The 18,877-nt window shown below is 50.2% G+C and overlaps 1 protein-coding gene across 6 annotated transcripts in view; it reads left to right on the forward strand.

The window, feature by feature from the left end:
• The window catches only part of FMNL3 (formin like 3), a 56,854-nt gene that overhangs the window by 22,154 nt on the left and 15,823 nt on the right, over positions 1–18,877 (forward strand). For all 6 annotated transcript variants that reach the window (XM_057701725.1, XM_057701726.1, XM_057701727.1 and 3 more), the window contains 3 exons: positions 13,225–13,308; positions 15,344–15,424; positions 15,700–15,776. In XM_057701725.1, the coding sequence (XP_057557708.1) occupies positions 13,225–13,308; positions 15,344–15,424; positions 15,700–15,776 (242 nt within the window). The remainder of the gene's footprint in view (positions 1–13,224; positions 13,309–15,343; positions 15,425–15,699; positions 15,777–18,877) is intronic.

The following is an 18,877-nucleotide window of genomic DNA, read 5'->3' on the forward strand; positions in this document are numbered from 1 at the left end:
CAATCATCTGTTTTTATACCCTCCCTCCCTTGACTCCCCCCCCACCCTCCCTCGACTCCCCCCCACTCTCCCCGTCCCAGTCCTCTAAGGCATCTTCCATCCTCAAGTTGAACTCCCTTTGTTATACAACGACTTCCCACGGGCTGTTTTACAGTTGGTAGTATATATATGTCTGTGCTACTCTCTCACTTTCATCTCAGCTTCCCCTTCACCCCCCGACCCCCCAAACCTTGAGTTCTCCAGTCCATTCTCTGCATCTGCATCCTTGTTCTTGTCACGGAGTTCATCAGTATCATTTTTAGATTCCGTATATGTGAGTTAGCATACAATATTTGTCTTTCTCTTTCTGACTGACTTCACTCTGTATGAGACTCTAGGCCTATCCACCTCATTACATATAGCTCCATCTCATCCCTTTTTATAGCTGAGTAATATTCCATTGTATATATATGCCACATCTTCTTTATCCATTCATTTGTTGATGGGCATTTAGGTTGCTTCCATGTCCTGGCTATTGTAAATAGTGCTGCACTAAACATTATGGTACATGTTTCTTTTGGGATTATGGTTTTCTTTGGGTTTATGCCCAGGAGTGGGATTACTGGATCATATGGTAGTTCTATTTGTAGTTTTTTAAGGAACCTCCAAACTGTTTTCCATAGTGGCTGTGCCAACTTACATTCCCCCCAACAGTGCAGGAGCATTCCCTTTTCTCCACACCCTTTCCAACATTTGTTTCCAGTTTTTGTGATGACGGCCATTCTGATCGGGGTGAGGTGATACCTCATGGTGGCTTTGACTTGCATGGTCAGATTTTGAGGTGTGACTAGGTCAGGGTGGCAGCTGTAGTAGGGGAGTCAGAACTGGAGGCGGGCAGCTGAGCGGGAGGCCTCCTAGTGCGGTGATGGTGATGGGAGCCCGAACAAGGGCTGGTTTGCGTGGCAGAGGTGATAGGACAGACTCAATAAGTAGTTGAAAAGATTAAATTTGGGGGACTCAATAGTAGATTACATTTGACATTGGAAAGGTGGAGATCAGGGGAAAAGGAGGAATTCAGGATGACACCCAGGTTAGCTTGCGTTAGAAATGCATATTTGAGAGTCATTGGTGTCTACTGGTCAAATAAAATTTGGGGCCAAAACATTCTCATGCCTTGCTCTATATTCCCACAGACAGCACAGCCCTTCAGTGACTGGGAGGGACAACTCCTGAGACTTATGCAAGGTCACAAGGAGAGAAACAGAGTTGTTGAGAATGGTAGTTAGTGCACGGGGATGAAAACAGAGATTTGTGGTAGATCTAACCTCATGTTTGCAGACTGCAGGGTTAACCTGAGGAAGTCGGGAGACCATGGGGAAGTGAGGGACTTGAACACTGAAAACCACTTTCTTTGCAAAATCTCATCCAAAAGTTTAGAGGAATTGCCCCCGATCATGCAGCACAGCACCTTGGTTAGTCAGTGACTCACCTCTCTCTCCCCAAATTCTTGTCCCAGCTTTCCTGTGAATCCCCTGGTTGGCTGTTGGTGTTTTCAGTCTTATCTTTCAAAGGGGCATGTGTGCAACTGCTCTAACCTAGAGAATTAATAAACATGTAAATAAATATATTTAACTTATACTTTTCAGCTGCATGTATACACTTTCTTTTATGTATTTTAAAGTGCTGTGAAATTATATTTTATGTATGTGCTTAGAAGCTATCTTTGAGTTACCTGTGACTTCTTGGCGTAGCTCATTCCAGTTACCATTTGTAGAACCTTTCTCCTGGGCCAGGCACCATGCCAAACCCTTTTCATTCATTCATCCCTCCACTTAATTCTTATAGGAGGTAGAGCTTATGATTCACATTTTATAGATGAAGAAACCGAGGTTCAGAGAAGTCTAGTAACTTTCCCATTGTCTCATGAAAAGTACCAGGATGCAAATCTAGGTCCTCTCTGTTCCGAAGCCCATGCTGTTATCTGTAGCTCTCTGAATGTTTAAAATGCCATTCAGCTATGAAGGAATTGTTACCTTGTGGTGTCCAGGAGGAGAGGTCCCTTGTCTTTTTGCTCTGCATGGTGTCCCTCTTACTCTGAGACGGAAGCCTGGAACTTCAGGTGTCCAGCACACATACTTCGTTCAGCTAGCTTCACCCAGTCCTGCTGGACAGGGAAGCACCGTTCAATGATCAACCAAAGCCAGTCAAACAAATCCTGGTGAACCTTCCCAAGTTAGAACTGGAGATTTGATTTGTTTGTAAGGAGATGGCAGGATATGGTGGAAAAAACCATGTCCTGGCACAAGTTCCGTTAGAGGCCACTTATCTGGGTTCGAATCTGGGTTCTGCCGCTTTCTATATGACTTTGAGCCAGTTGATCTCAGATTCTTAATTCTATCACCAGTTAAACAGGCATAATACCACTTACCTCCACTGGTTATCGAGAGCAGTAAGTGCGATTTTGTGAGGAAAGTGCCTGGCATATAAGAGACGCTCAGTAATGTTTTCCTCCGCATTCGTGGCCCTGAGTGAATGTGGCACCTAGGACACCAGACATCGAGAGAAGCGGACAAGATTCAGGGTCTCTCTGGGTCATGGGGTGGGAACCCTCAGAAGGCTCCCTCCAAAGTGGTGTTTTTTCCTAGCTGGACAACCAAATAAGATGTAAAAAAGCTGGGACACTCAAAGATGGGATAGGGTGTGGGCAGTCATGCCCTCTGTGTCAAGCTCTGGCCTTAAAGGCGTAAGGAGGGACCATGTTGGGAGGGTGGCTTGTGGATCAAGAGCAGACTGGGGTCTTTATGATCTCTCCCAAAAGAGGAGAGGAGCACTGAGATGGACCCCATTTGAGAGCAATTGAAATAGCAAGGGGAGACCAAGGACTTGCGGTGCCTCTCCCCACCTGATATGACCAGTGACAGATGTTAGCCCATGCTGGGCCTCAGTTTATCCTCCCATGAATCAGGAGTCATGCTCTTTCCATGTAGTCTGGATATAGGAAGGGATTCACTAAGTTTTATGACTTGATAATAAGCTCCTGCATTTATAACAAGACTCCTGGAAACCCCAAGCCGGGCCCCCAGCTGGTACACTGGGTGAGGTGGAGTGCTGCCCACAGCCGGTTTCTGCCATCCACTTGGGCATCTCACAGCATCCATAACGCTTCTTCTGTGTCAGACATCCTTGTCCAGGACAGGTGTGGTCAAGGAAAGTCCATGCCCTCACAAAGCTTACAGTCTAGTTCAGTAAATAATACAGAATGTGAAAAGTGAGTAGTAGTATGAGAGTAACGTAACTTTTTTTGTGAAATCTTATAATTAAAAGAGCTAGCGTAGTGCTTGGCCTAGAGTAGATATTTATAAGCCATAGTTTTCCCTTTTTTGGTAAATACACAAGAGTTATCGTGAGGCAAAACAGGACTTCCAGCTGGCACAGTGTGTGATGCCTAGAAGACACTAGTATTGAAGGAGTGTGCAGAGGTCTGGGTTGTTTGGAGGGGGCTTCGTGAGGAACATTGATTATATTGATCCTGAAGGATGCATGCAATTTGAAAAGGTTCAGAGGAGGGCTAAAACAGTCAGTTGTCTCAGAGGAGGCGTTGTGTGGGAGTACAAACTCAGGGTCAGACCTAGGTTCAAATCCCAGCTCCATCACATGCTGGCTGTGTGAGCTTGGGCAAGTTTCATGGCCTGCCTTTCTGAGCCTTTGTTTCCTCACCTGTAAAATAGGAATGATGTCAGTCCCAGTAGGGTTGTTATGAGAATTAAATGAGATAATTCATATAGAGTTCTTATCACAGTTTTGTCAATAAATGTTAGCTTTTGTCATTGTTACTTTTTTCATTTTAATAGTAGCGTCATTTTTATCCTACTCATGCTCATCTACTTACCTTCGTTCCTAAGACCTTGTGTCATCTGGCTGTTCCCTGCCTGCTGTAATTTCCTCATAGATACTTTTATTCCATTATTGCCAGTCCGGACTTTTTATGGTGTTTTGTGCTTTTGCGTACTTGCAAATGCTGTGTCCTGGCCTAGAATATCACCATCTTCCCCAGCTTCATTGCTTTTGCCTGACTTCCTCCTGCTTGATGTTTTAAGACTAAAGCCTGTAGCATTTCTTCTAGGAAGACTTACTTGAGTCCTCTGTCCATTAGTTGTTGCCTCCCTGGTAACCCACAGTGCCATGTGTATCTATTTCAGCAGTGCTGTATGCAGGTACCCCTGGTTTGCTTGTCTACCTTGCCCTCTGGATATAAACTTCCTGAATGTAGGGCTCCTACCCTATTTATTTTTATACCCCCAGTGCTTAGCTTAGTGATTGGCATATGTTATTCTCCAGCTAATTGCTGAAAAAGAAATCCAAACCAAAATCCAACCAGCCAACCAACCAACCAAACCATAACTAGCTTTGTGTGTAACATTTACTACCTAGTTCTGATTTAAATGCTTTATATATATTAACTTATTTAATCATCATAGCAACCCTATGAAGTAGGTACTATTTCTACCTCCATTTTATAGATGAGGAAACTGAGGCTCATAGAGATTCAGTAACTCTCCGAAGACCACACTAGTAAGTGGTGGAACCAAGATTCATACCAGAGCAGTGTGGCTCCTTATTCCATGCTTTAACCACTCTGTGAGACTTGTGATAGGATATTTACTGAATGCTCAAGAAAAGGTGAAGAGACATTAGCCATAGATCACAACTCCATGGGCATATTTTAAAAGCATTAGTAAATGTGTGGAGACGCTGTTAGGGGGCAAGTGTAGACCTTACCACTCTCACATATGAAAGATTTGCTAGGGAAGGTGGGATTTCATCTGTTGTGAATTGGACGAGGGACAGGGCTGGCGGGAAGGAGATGATCTCTGAGGGTAATGAAGTAGAAATCTTAGGGACAGGAATAAGAGTATATGTATGGGGAAATTCAATTTGCCCATTCTTTACTGAGCACCTACTACAGTGATAAACAAGATGGTGTTGGTGGTCCCTGTGCTCAGGAGCTTGTGGTCTAGCAGGCTTTAAGAAGATGAGTCTGGTTAGAAGATGAGTCAGGGGAGTGTCTTAGATGTATGACATGAACGAAAGGACAGAGTTGAAACTCAGAATGAGAAGTGGGAGTTTGCTGAGGGAGAAGCAGTATATAAGGAGTGTGATTTGGGCTGTAGCACATAAGGCAGATTATAGGAGAGAGGCCAGAAATAGCAAGGACAATTGTGAGAAGTTAGATAATCCCCTCCAAAAATAACCAGGGACTGAGCAAGGGACTTGGTGATAGGAGAAGTAGTAGCAGGATCAATCGGTTATTTATTAAGCACCTGCACATGATTCAAAGAAGTATGAGACATGACCCCTACCCTCCAAGAGTTCATGTTCTAGTTGTAAATAAAGGAAACACACACATGAGAAGACAGTATATGACTTCATTCAATTTGTGTTAAGATCCATGGTATCAGTGACCAGGTGTTTTCTTTCTCTTTTCTTCACTCCTCTGGACTTCATTTCCAGGGTGACTCATGGTCAAGAATAGTTGCTGAAGTTCCAGCCATTACTTCTGCATTGCAGCCAGCTGGAAGCAGGAAGGAGAAGAGAAGGGTATACTCCCTTCCTTTAATGATACTTCTCAGAAGTTGTACATACTGCTTCTACTCGAATCCCGTGTGGTCACATAGCCACACCTGAATGCTAGGGAAGATGAGAAATATATTAATTCTTTTTATTTTTTTTTAATTTATTATTTATTGAAGTATAGTTGATTTACAGTGTTGTTAATTTCTGCTGTACAGCAAAGTGACTCAGTTTTACACATATACATTCTTTTCTATAGTCCTTTCCATTATGGTTTATCCCAGGATATTGAATATAATTCCCTGTGCTCTACAGTAGGACCTTGTTGCTTATGGAAGTATGTTAATTCTGGGCTGCTAAATGCTCAGCTGAACATGGGAGGTTCATTAATAAGGAAGATGAGAAGAGGTTGGAGATAACGAGCAGGTCTCTGCCATATCATTCTTCACATACGATTATGCTTTGGAGCTCAGAAGAGGGACTGAGCTATGTTGGGTAGTCGCAGAGTTGGGTTTTGAGTCAGGTAGTAATAGGTAGGGATTCAGAAGATTGGGGAAACATCAGCTACAAGCAAATCCTTATGGCAGGAGTGGCTGTTCCAGGAGAGGGAGTCCAGGAGAGAATGAGCTGATCAGAGATGCTGGGGCCAACCTGGGAAGAATCTTACCTCTGAAGCTTTTTCTTATTAAGATGCTGAGAATGGTAGACCAAGGAGTTTAGGTTTCCTTGTGTAAATGGTAAGGGGTCAGAGAAGATTTCTGAACTGAAAAGAAACACGATTTATCTTATGTGCTAGGAAGTTTAGAAATTTCATCCATGTGCAGATTGGAGGTAGGGATGCCAGCCAGAAGTTTATCCCAGAAGGTCAGGAGTGGACAACAAGGGCCCATCAGATGGTGGCAGTGGGAATGGAAGGAAAGGGAAGGTGTGGATGAGAGACCCTAGGAGGGACACACCCTGGGTCCTAGTGAGTAATGGGCTGTGCTCTGAGGAGAGAGAGGAAAATGCCTTTTGTGGGATGTAACCCCAGAAATGTGTCCTCTGTGAGGTAGTGCTGTCTATTAGGACTTCCCCGGCGAGAGGGCAGAATATCATGAAGAGATGGGTCCACCTTGGTTGGCTACCCGGACAGTGTGAGGCTCTGCCCCAAGACTCCTTAGCCTTGGAAAGCCAGCTGCCCCCAGCAGAATAGTTTCCATTCTGCGTAACTGGGGAGTGTGTGGGTCTGGCTAACCGCGAGGAGGGGCTGAGGAGCCAGCAGACAGATCAGGTTGCTGTGGCAGTGGCTTTTTAAGCTGGGGCTTGGGGCCCGTAGCAAACAAAAGTTCTTCTATCCGAGACTGCATGCTTCTTGACTGAGTAGGCCAGAAGGGTGTCCTTAGCCAGGGCCAGGCTACCTGCTGAGGTTACCTGATGTCTGGTGTGAGGCCGACAGTGTGGCAGAGGGTAGAGCGGGGGGCTTTGCTGGCACTGGGGACATGGTCAACTTCCTGTGCTGGCCCAGGATCCAAGGCAGGAGTCTTCCAGGGTGAAGAAGAGGCCTCGGGGGCACAGTTGTATTTGGATAAAGCCACCTCTTTGTTGGATTGATACTGGCCTTCTAGGACCTCTCCTTTACCTGACTTCCCTGGTGTGAGTTGCAGAGCTCAGCCTGAGACATCTGGTGAATCCATCTCTTTTTCCTCCAGGCTACTTCAGGACTTGGCCTGTAACTGCTTAGCAAGTCATTTCTGGTTATAGAGTCATCAGTGACCACAGAAGCACGTTCTCCAGACAGGGCTCTGAAAGCTGGCTTTTCCTGGCAGCTTGTCCCCAAAGTGATAGCTTCAAGTAAACAGAACCAGTAAGCTAGACCTAAGCCACTAGACACTTAAGTCAAGGAGCTCCCACTTTTCTGATGTCTTTTGTCATAAGGTACCCCAGCAACTTTCCCATAAATCTAGTAGGGCAGTTCAGGCCTTGAGGAAACCGTGTGTGTGGCTAGAGCTGTGTCACACCCGTGAGTCCCCCGTCCGTGGGGCCACAAATGGAGGGAGGTGAGGAGGGAGAGGGAGCTGCACTGTTGAGGCTGTGGGGTTTGGCAGCACCAGGGCAGCAGGCCTCGAGTCCAGGGAGGTGACTGTTGCTGTCTGCCCTTTCCTATTCTTGAAGGGTTCACCCTGCTCCATCACGGGCAGGGCTACCTCTTCCTCCAGCCAAGTGTCATGAACTGTTCCTGTGATTTCCTTTCTGCTGCAGGATACAGTTCTTCTCCCAGAGCCTTTCCCAGTTGACTCAGGCTCATTCCAGGCTGTCTCAAGTTATCTTCTCCAAGCCTGAGCTCTGAAAAGAAGATGGGTGGGAGGCAGGCGAGGAGAGCCGTCCTGAGCTTCATCTTCCAGGTTGGCAGCAAAGCCAGGCTCGGCCTCAGTCTGTGGGGGCTGCAATGAGACCTGGCCACTGATCCGGTCCACTTCCTCCCCTGCGCTGCTCCCTCCAGTCACGGGGCTGGGGGAAGGTGTGGGTGTTTGCAGGGGCTGCTGTGCTTCCCATGTCTGGAGCTTCTTAATTTTAGCTCTTGGCCCTTTGATCAAACGCTCTGATTTTTTTGGTTTCCTTTTGCCATGATTGTACTTATGGGGGGCAGTTAGGAGGAGCTGTGCTGAAACAACGAGATAAACAAGCAGTGACGCAGAGGCGGCAGCAGCGTAAGCAACGGGTTGGACCTGCCATCTGGGCGGGCTGGGTGGAGGAGGACTCCCGCCCTGCACGCTGGCCAGCTGGCTTGTGTTAAAGTGCTGGCTGAAAATAACTCTCATTGTCTGGGAGCTGCTACTGCGACAGGGCTGGCAGGGCTGGCTGTGGCCGCCGAGGGGGCCGAGGCAGCAGGAGCTGGTACCTCCCACCTCCCTGGGCTCTTGCCCTTTGGGAGCAGTGCCCAGCTGGCCACAGCTGCGCCTACTGCCCACCAGGAGAGACACGTGGAGGGTAGGCCGGGCCACTCCTAACAGTCTTTTTGGCAGCTGGACATGGGCCTTTGTGCCGTGTTGCTTGCTTTGCCATTGACTTGGGGCACGAGCTGTTGGTTTGGGAGGGGATCCTGGCAGGAACACCGGGCGGGAGCACAGTGCTGCAGCTGCTCCTAACAGCAGTCTCCTGGACTTCCAAACCTGGTACCTCCTCACCGAATTCTCCTCTGCCATCTGTATAATGGGCCGATCCATGGACGCCCAAGAGGACTTGCTGGCAGCTGGGGCTCAGCAGCATGTAGTGTCCGGGACAGGGCCTCATGTCATCTCTGGGAAAGTTCTAGACGCGCCACAGTGTCCCAGGGCTCCCCACCCCCATGGGCTGAGCATGGTAGCTGGGCCGCCACGCTGGGGAGAAGTGGCCAGCCATGGGGAACTTGGCGGGGAGGTGGTTCTGAGAGGGAAAACATTAAGAAAACCACCAACTCACATTCTGTGTTTGCTCAAAGTAAACAGCCCCTGTGTGCCCTTCCTTAAGGCTCCAGAATCCCCTTCGCAGGAAAGTTTCAGGCGTCTCTCTCCTTCTACTCAGAGGAGCTATGCCGTTTTTGTTTCTGTTCCTGAGATTTACCAAGATTGACGGGGACCAATAGAAGCCGTTGGGAATTTGGGGTGGTTCCTGTTTCTGTTTGTTGGGTTTTCCCCAGGCCTGGCCCAAGGAGACTGATAGAGGCAGGGGTGAGTCCCAGCGCAGGACCCACAGCTTTGAAGGAAACTCCAACCCCACCAGCATTTCCCTTCCCCTGCAGTGGGAAGGAAACGAGGAGGGGCTGACTGGCCGGGGGTGCAGAGCAGGAAGGGGAGAGGAACCTTTGTGACCAGGGCCATCTCCCCCCTCCTCTGCTTCTCTGGGGCCAACGGGGTGGGTGGGGAGTAAGGAAGCCTCGCTGTGGGGACTGGGCCCTTGCTCCCACAGAGCCCAGGCAGGGGCTGGCGCCTGGGCAGGGCGCTCTGCCTGGCCTCAGACGGGCAGTGAACGGGAGCGGCCTTGCCGGAGAAGCAGCAGACCCACCCCTTTCTGCTTCTTCCTGTTATAGGTTTTTGTTATTAGACTTCTGGCTGGCTCCCTCTGATTTAGGAATCAGTCCCAGAGTTGCGTTTCGTCTGAGTTCCTCTTCCCCCTCTCCTCTCATCTCCTTGGGATTTCCCCCTCCCTCCCCAAGGATGGTGGTATTTCACTGCCTCCTAGTCTTAGAGGAAACCAGAGGAGGAGCAAAGGAGGGGTAAGGGATTGCTTTGTCCCCAGAGTGCGGAGAAGCAATGCTGAAGGAGGAGGGACAGAGGCAGAGATAGAGGGACAACCCAGGAGCGGGAGGGCAGGTCCCTGGGGTATCAGAACATTACTCAGGGTTTTTAGGAGGAGTGAGGAGGGAACTGTGTGGAACGCCCACAGTGTTCCAGACTCATACGGACCTGAAGTATTTATCATTTAATCCTCACAAAACCCAGTGAAGTAGTGAGGTTTTCTCCGTTATATGGATGGGCTCACTGAAGTTCCGTGGGCGCTAAGTTGATCTTGGGCTCTCTGCTTCCGCATTCAGTGCCCTCCGCTCCGGGACAGCTGAGCCTCCTTTCTGTTCAGCAAGGGTCTCAGGGAGGAGTTAGCAGGAACTCAGCCCAGCTTCTGCCTCAAGAGAGCCTGTAGTCTCTGCGGAACCATGGCAGGAAAATGTCAAGGAAAGAAACCTCTGGCTGAGACCGGAAGGAATCTTGTCAGGTTTGCTCCCAGGCTGCCCCAGAGCTCAGGAAGCTGCCCTTCCTCAGGACGTTGAGCCCTGCTGGCCTCACGCACGTTATCTGGTGGAGGCAGAAGCCCCGATGCCCTGGTCTGGCAGGGAGAGAACTGCTAGGCCCTGGTCGTGCCCGCTGGCGGGTGCTCCCACCCCGCAGTCAGTGATTGACTTCTTGTGAGAGTTGGAGGCTGGGGAATTCCCCCACCCACTTCCTTCCCCATCACACTTCGGCCCCAAAGGAGCAGAGAAGACTACCATCGCTGTGCAGAAAGTGCCACCGACCTCCAGTGGTCAGAGCTGACTCATGCTTCTGCCACCCATTTCCATACACAGGGGTCCCTCTCTCCTGGGCATCTAAAGTTGGGCCAGGTCCCTGAGGTTCCTCTGCCATGCTCTTAGGCTAGGGTTCCCAAAGGTGGTGACTCTGCTTCGTCTTCAAAGCCCTGGGGAGACGAGACGTTTTCTCACCAGTTCACCTGGTGGGGAAGTGTGAGGCCACAGCAGCTGACGGTGGGTGGCTGAGGGAGGAAGTTGGTGTAGACGGGATGTGATGTCTGCTGCAGTAGCAACAAGCTCTCCCTCCCCCGCCCCAGTTGGGTTCCAGGGGAGACAGTTGTTTTCTATCTTCATGGCACAGACTTGGGAGAAAGAGGCAGATGATAGTGAAGTCATCTCAGGGTGCACACAGAGCCAGAACCAGGCCTGGTCTCACTTGAGCTCAGCGGGCAGCAGCCTAGCCCTGGTTAGGTAGGAGAACTTGCTCCGGGCCACCTTTGATCTTTGGGTCCCCGTTCTGTGGTGGCCTCCTGCTCCTGTCCTGTTATCCACACAGACATACTTGAGATTGGCCTTTAGCAGAGTAGTTCCAGAGAGAACATCTGGGGTTGTATTTGCCCCTCTGGCCATCGCTGCTACGTCAGCAGTAGGAGGGATTCGGTTAGCTCCTCTTCCTGGCAGACGCTCAGGCAGATTCACAGGGCAGCAGAAACCATGGGGAGAGGTGTGAAGTGGTGGTCTCTTCCCCTTCTTTTCTTCTCTCACCTCTTCTGTATTCCTAAATTCTTCCATTTCTAAACACTGAGCAGAGATCCCAACCCTACTTCCTTCTTTGAGCCATAGTGACCCTGTTTCCACCCAGGAGCTGGGCCCAGAGCTCAGAACCAGGACATCTTAATAGGTTTACCGTCAACTTACTCTCCACTCAGTGCCTGTCACAGGGTTATACATTATTGGGGGTAGGAGATTGTATTAATAAACATAGGAGCTAGATGAGCATACAGCTGGCTTAATAGTATGTGTGTAAATAAACGCATAATAAATAGACACGTGTAACAGAAATAAATGATGCTTAAGGATTTTCTTTCAGTTTCTTAGAAAATGGAGGGCTCACTCCCAGGATATTCCTGCTGCTTTGGGAATAATGCAGGGCCTGTTTGACTCCTCAGGATCCCAGGAGCACACAATTCATGTCCCCAGGGATGAGGATGTCAAGGAGTGGGCAGAGGCAAACCATGTGGTCATGGTTTGTTTACCTGGGAGTTAGCGCTGAACTTGGAGCACTAGGTAAAAGAGAGAAAGGTGAGAGGAAGGCCTTCCAGGTGGCCTGACTATGCTGAGGGAAGAGGCTGGATTTGTGGGCAGCCGTGTGGGTCATCAGACAGCTCTGATACTTCAGGTGGGAGATCATATTTGATTCAGGAGTTGGGGGTGGGGGGCAGGTGCAGTGATCTGCCTTTGGAGATCACCAAGGCAGGCAGACTGGTTAGAGAGGGGCTTGACTGGCTGGGGGTAAGGAGGGGAAGGTAGGGCTGTTGATCTGGGTAGAGCTCACCCATGGATGCCTTTGCTTTTATTCACACTTGTATTCATTTATTCACTCAGCAAACAGTAGCGAATAAAATAAAATGACTCCTGGTCTGTCCTGTACTCTAGGTTAGAGTGTCTCAGTGAGGGGTTGAGACATTTTACTATGTCTTAAATAATTGGGAGCTGTGTCATAAGTAGTTGATACTAATAATTTAAGAGCTGAAATTTTGTAAATTATTTCTTTAAAAATTTGAGCAGTTATCTTTGTGTTAATGTTGTACTCATTCACTTGTATCCTGTTATGAGTTGTAGCATCTGCGCAGGCCGTGGGTGACTCAGGATTTGCCCATGGGTGTACATGGTGCGGGAAGGCCACTCAGCTCTCAGGCTGTGGGGGAAAATTGATTGAAGGTTGTCACTATAAACTGGTGGCTTTCAAACTTTTTTTACTGGTCCCATGTTAAGAACCGCATTTTAAAGCATGATCTATGTGTGTGTATGTGTATGTATGTATGTACATAACATAAAAAGAAACAAAAGCTTCATGAAGCATTATACTTCCTACTTGCAATTCTGATATCTTCAATCCTATTCTATTTTAATCTGTTCATTTTCTTTTTTTAACTTAATTTTATTTAAAAAAAATTTTTATTGGAGTTGATTTACAATGTTGTGTTAGTTTCAGGTGTACAGCAAAGTGAATCACTTATACATATACATATATCCACTCTTTTTGAAATTCTTTTCCCATATAGGCCATTACAGAATATTGAGTAGAGTTCCCTGTGCTATACAGCTGGTCCTTATTAGTTATCTGTTTTATATAGAGTAATGTGTAAATGTCAGTTCCAGTCTCCCAGTTTATCCTCCGCCCACCCCCCCTTATCCCCTGGTAGCCAATCTGTTCATTTTCATTTAAAATAAAGTTGCTCTTGACTGACTATATTGATTCCACGGCCTGTGGTTTGGAAAACATTGCTCAACCAAACTGGACCAAATATGAAGGGGAAGCAGGAGGATGGTCCTGCCTCTCTGGGTCTTATCAGCCACGGAGTATCAGGGTGAAGCCTGAGGGTCCAGGCCTGAGGGACGCCTGTCAGCCCTGTTGACTCAGGTTCTCTCCTCAGAGCTCCATGAACCTGCCTCCTGACAAGGCCCGGCTCTTGCGGCAGTATGACAACGAGAAGAAGTGGGATCTGATCTGTGACCAGGTACGGGGTTTGTGGGGCCAGGAGTGGGGGTTATGTCTTGGGCTGGACAAGGCAGCAGGGCCGTGGGCATTGACTGCAGCCCTGGGGTCCCATGGGGAACCTTGGCCTGGGCTCGGCCTCAGTCCATGCTTACTTCCTGTTCCAAAACGACTCTCCTAACAGAGACAGGGCTGGTAGGCCAAGTTCCCCTCTAGCTCCCGCAAAGCACTGTCTTGATTTCTTCCCAGTGAGCAGCAGCCTCAGGGAGGTTTGCATAGGTCTGAGGTGTAGGCTCTGCTCTGGAGGAGTTTGGTGGTTCTCCCAGCAGAGCCTGTTTCTGCCTTTCCCCAGGGTGAGGGCTGTGCCTGGCTGGGAAACCCAAAGCACCATTTTTCTCTCACTCTGCTCCAGGCCTGGCAAATAGCAGGATTTTTTCAATTATTTACAGACCTCTAGGAATGAGAAGCCCGGCCCTCTAGTCTTCTCTTCCCAAATCAGAACAGAGGATTGGAAACTCTCCCTACATGAAAGCTGTTAGAGCCAGAAGAGAAAATAGAGGTTATCACTTAGCTCAGAATCGAGAACTACCACCTGCTCTTTCCCGTTGCTTTCCCCCCTTGCTCGTTCCCCTGCACACATTTGAGGGTCACAAGTCATGAGTTTCTGAACTCAGACAGGCCTGTTTGCACTGCTGGGAGAGTTGGCTTTTACTTCCTTACCTCTTGAGAGGTATGGAAGCACCTGGCACAGTGTCAGCAGTCTGTTTACCCAGCACTTTCTGATGGCGTTTTGAAATAAACAAATTATTTCTTTTCAAGCCCTGCACAAAATCACAATAGCTATCATTGAGTGCTTATTATGGACCAAGCACTATATACATGTATATGTATAGAAATATTTAATCCTTACAAAAACTCTCTGAGGAAGGCACTGTTACTTTTTATAGAAGCAGAACCCAAGGCTCAGTGCCTTGCCTTTCACTGGTAGGTGATGGACCCAGGGCTCAGGCCACCAACTCCAACTGTGCTGACTGTGGTGCTCTTCTGCCTCCCAAGTCATGCTGCTTGACCTGAGGTAGAATCATCCTTCAGAGAACCTAGTCCAGGTCCCTTCTTCTCCAGGGAATGCCCGTTTCCTTGAGTTCTGCATTAAGAGGAGCTGGTGAGCATGGTGAGCACCTACCTGCGGTTTGGAGAACAGTAGCCCTTGGGGACTGGGTCTCTTTAATTGATAACCTCTCAGTCTTTTCTAGGTCACATGATGTCAGCTCTTTCTCAGACCTTTCTTTTCTTCTTTCATTTGTTTTTAGGTTATATTTCTTAACATTATATCATTCTCCTGGGCCCTTTCCAGCCCCTAACTCTTCAGATATCTAGGTTGTGGAGACCCTGACAGGACCAGAATGCTTAAGAGTTTTCCCTGAGTCTTCCCTTGGGTCAGATGAGAGGGTTGAGCCAAAATGGGGAGCCCATGCCCTGTGTAGAAGGGGACTGAGGGATGATCTTGCTGCAAGCAGCCTTCAGCACTTGGGGTTGCTTGGGTTGTTGGGGCCTGGGACCTGGGCAAGAAGCAGAAATTGTGTTTGCAGTCCTGAGCTGTGGTAATGCAGCAAAACCAGTCCAGTCCCAAGTCTGGGTTCAGGGCTGAGAAAGTCGGCTTCTATAAGGCCTAGCTTCCCTCCCCTTGGCCTTCCTAACCCCTGTCCATCAGTTGGCTAGGCAGTGACCAGCATTTCTCAATCCTGTCTTTATTTTGGGTGCTGTTTAGAGCTACGTAATCCCCGCATCTTCTTAACAAGCAGCAGGCTCTTAAAATAATTTTTAATGTAGGAAAATACTTTTGGCTCAGGGAGTACTAATTAAAGGAGGAGAAGACGGCAACAGATGAGACGTACCTGAGGATAAGTCTAGGAGGGGAGCCCATGGTTTGGGTGCTGTTAAGGGCCAGGCGACAACTTTGGGAGTCCCCTCACGTCAAACACTGTGAGATCCCTACTTCCTCAGCACTCTCCTCAGAGCCCTGGGTATCTGTGTGCACACGCGTGTTTCCCTTACAGGAACGATTCCAGGTGAAGAATCCGCCCCACACGTACATCCAGAAACTCCAGAGCTTCTTGGACCCCAGCGTAACGCGGAAGGTGAAGTGCAGGGCAGGGAGGCCCCGTCTGGCTGCCCTTTACAGTCTGGTGGGGTTTAGGGGCAAACTCTGTGACTTGGGTTGGGACTGCTTCTGAGCAACGGGAGCTGGGTTTCTGCGTTCTGAGGCCATGGCCCTGGAGTGGCTGGCTAGTAACAGAGGGAAGAACTATACCTGCCCTCTTGTATGCCTTCCCTTTCCTTTTCTACCGCTCTTGCTTGTATTGTAAAGTTGGCTTGGGGCCTCCATCAGTGACGGAAAATTCCATGTTTACAGAAGTTCAGGAGAAGAGTGCAGGAGTCAACCAAAGTACTGAGAGAGCTGGAGATCTCCCTTCGTACCAACCACATTGGGTGAGTCAGATTTGACCATCAGAGCCTCTTTACCTGGCCACGTAGGACCTGGTGTCCGCTGAGGATAGTTTGCCTCTTTGTCTCCCTGCCGTGGGGCAGAGTTGCCTCTTGAATGGCTTTTGGTTCCCCAGAGAGCCGCAGACTATTCCTCTTCTGGCTTTTCTCCCCCTCAGCTCTGCCAGCTGCCGACTGGATGCTGCTGGCAAGCTTGGGGCCCCTCCTGGGGTCCTCAGCCTGTGGCTTTGAGTGGAAGACATTCCCACAGCAGCTGAGACTGGAGTCTGCCTGTGGCCTGGGGCTGGGCCAAGGGCGGCCCAGAGGAGGCTGGGGCGGGGGAGTATATTGCATTGGGTAACTGAGACCTAGTTCGTGGACTCTTTGGTGCCCAGAAGACTATTTGCTTGATTGTAAGACAGTTTTAGTGCATGAGCAGAAGCAGCTTCCTGAAGCACCAGGAAAGATCTAAGGCAGTGGGGGCCAGGAGCTGAACGCCTTCTGTAGTCACAGACCAGGGTACTGCCAACCCGTTGACTGGGCCCCTAGAAACTACACGAGTCTTTTTTGCCAGAGGAACGGGGAACCAGGACCTGCTGAACAGGCAGAGGGCTAATGTGTGAGATGCAGTGAAAGATGGCTATGGTCTCAGTTTTATAACACTGTAACCAGCCAGAGGAAATATAGTGAAAGGAGAGAGAGAGAGGAAGAGAGAGAGAACGTGTGTGTGTGTGTGTATGTGTGTGTGTGTACACGTACGCAAAGGACAGTGAGGGACACCTGATGGAGACCTGCAGGCTGGGCTACAGGCCTGACTAAGGGGCCTGGCACGAATGTGGACCTTGCATGAGTGAGCCGTTGAGCCTGGGGTGGGGGTGGGGGCTGCTGGGCAGGTTCCAGCCCCAGGGTGCTGGCTTCCTGGGGGCAGGGGTAGAAGGAGCCAAATGACATCATCTGCCGTCCCCTCCTGTCCCCTCCCCAGGCTGAGGCTGCCTGGGGTTCTTAGGGAAGCTGCCTGCGTGCAGCCAGCTGCCTGAGCAGCAGTCACGGGGAAGGGGCACCCGAGAGAACAGGAAGGGACAGTGCCTGGCCTCAGTAGCTGTGCTTGGTGGCCAGAGTTGGCGTCCACACCTCATCTGTGAATCGGACATTGAGAACGGACCCGCTTGGAAATGTGTAATTAAGCCTTCACCTTTATTTGGTGAAGCTCACGGAAGGGAAAACGGCAGAGCCTCATCCGCTAACCCACGTGCGAGAGCAAGAGTGCCAGAGATGATTGCTCCAAACACCACCCACCGCCCTGCACCCCCCCACAGGGCCTTTGCCCCTCCCCGCTTCCTTCTCTCTCAGGCCCTCGTGTCTTCCTTATTAAGCCCCGAGGCGTGAGGAGGGAGGTCTGCTCTTCCCAGGAGAGGGCCGCGGAGCAGTCCCCCCTGCCCGCCCCTTCTACCTGGTGCCATCCCTCTGGCCACTGGCCAGGAGCTGGGGCCAGAGCAGCATGGTTCCCAGGCCCGGGCCTCTAGGCAGTCGGCACACAAGCTAGAGGTCTGGGCCTGGTCCTTGGTTCCCAGGAGCAACTTAGTGTCTGGCATTTGAGGAGCTCCTGTCCTCTGAACTGCGACTTCTCTGGTAGGGTTATGTGGGAGGGCCAGGATCCTTCCCGGATTTCTGGGCAGGAAGAGTTTGTCCGGCTGTCAGGCTGGGGTGTGGGAGCCCAGGGCAAGGTAGGGAGAGGAGGATCCTGCTTCGGCAGCCTGATCTGCCCCAGGCCTGCAGAAGATGGGAACTCGGGCCTGGAGCGGGCGGGCTGGGAAGTGGGATTCCAGAGCCTCTCCAGCTCCTCCTCCCCCTGGTTTGTATTGGTTTTGCGGCCTTGCCTAAGTGCCCTTTAACCTCTCCTCAAAGTGTCAAGATCCCGAAAATAGCAGTGTAGACTCAGACAGGAAATGAGAAGGGGGTGGGGAGCTGGAGAGCAGACAGACAGGAAACGGGAGGCCTGTCGGCCCCCAGAGAGGAAGCTAACTTCAGGCAGCTCCGGTGTCAGTCAGCCTCAGCCAGAGCCGGCTGCCAGATCTGAGCCGGGCCTGGTGCTCAGGCCTGGCCTCTCTCTGTAGCCTGGGGTGTGGCCGTCAAACATGGCGCTGGTGTTCCAGCTGTGGGGGAGAAGCGGCCTCGCAGGGCTGTTTGGCTCAGCTGGCCTAGAAAGACCCCTGGACGCTTGGAGGGAACAGAGCACAGGAGAGTCAGGGTTCATCCCGAGAGTTTTATGTCTCTCTGGGTCCTGGATGTCTATAGCACAGAACTGAACCTCTCCTGTAACAGTCCTGGGACTCGCTACTGACTTTCCTTCCGGGGATATCTCTGTTCAGAAGGCCTGAAGGCAGAGGGTGGAAATGCCCTGGCCCATTGTCTTTAGAGTGCCTCGTTGTCTGCCCTCCTGGCTCCCTGGTTCAGCCTCATAGTGGTCACAGCCATTCTGGGGTTACTTGAGTTCCTGACCCCCCATCCTTTTCCGATTCTGCCAGACTCACCCTGACCAGTCACAGAAGTCCCACGTATCCCTCTGCTCATTACTTCCCCAAATACTTTTCCTTGATCTTGGTGGAGAGCCCTTTGGCCCAAGATGCCTCTGTTCCAGGCTCTTTGACCCTCCCTTGCCTGTCTTTTAACAAGACTTCGGTGAAAAGTTGGGAACCTGCAGGCTTCCGTCAGGAACAGCTCTGCACCAGGGCCGCAGTAAATGTTCTGTATAACCATCAATTCCTCCCACAAACGTGACATCAGGACGGTGTGCCCAGTCCCATGACACCAGGGACCTAGAAAATGATTGAGTGGGGCCCTGGCCCTTGAGGAGGGGGCTCCTGAAAGCTGATTTGGCTGACGTGGTGTTGGTAGGCCTGTACCTTTCCCCATCCCTGGCTCCCCTGCCTAGGGGAGGTCCAGGCCAGTAACGTGACCATGGCTGGGTCTGCCAGAGGCCTTGATCTTCAGAATTCTCCCAGCCTGGTGCCGAGTTCCAGAGGATCCAAGAGGGGGTGTTGTTTTGTCCGAGGCGCCTTTTCCTCCTCCCCCTCAACCGCCTTAGCAGACCCCTCCACTATGTTTCC

This window comes from Hippopotamus amphibius, chromosome 12, assembly GCF_030028045.1.
Source record: "Hippopotamus amphibius kiboko isolate mHipAmp2 chromosome 12, mHipAmp2.hap2, whole genome shotgun sequence".
Lineage (NCBI taxonomy): Eukaryota > Metazoa > Chordata > Mammalia > Artiodactyla > Hippopotamidae > Hippopotamus > Hippopotamus amphibius.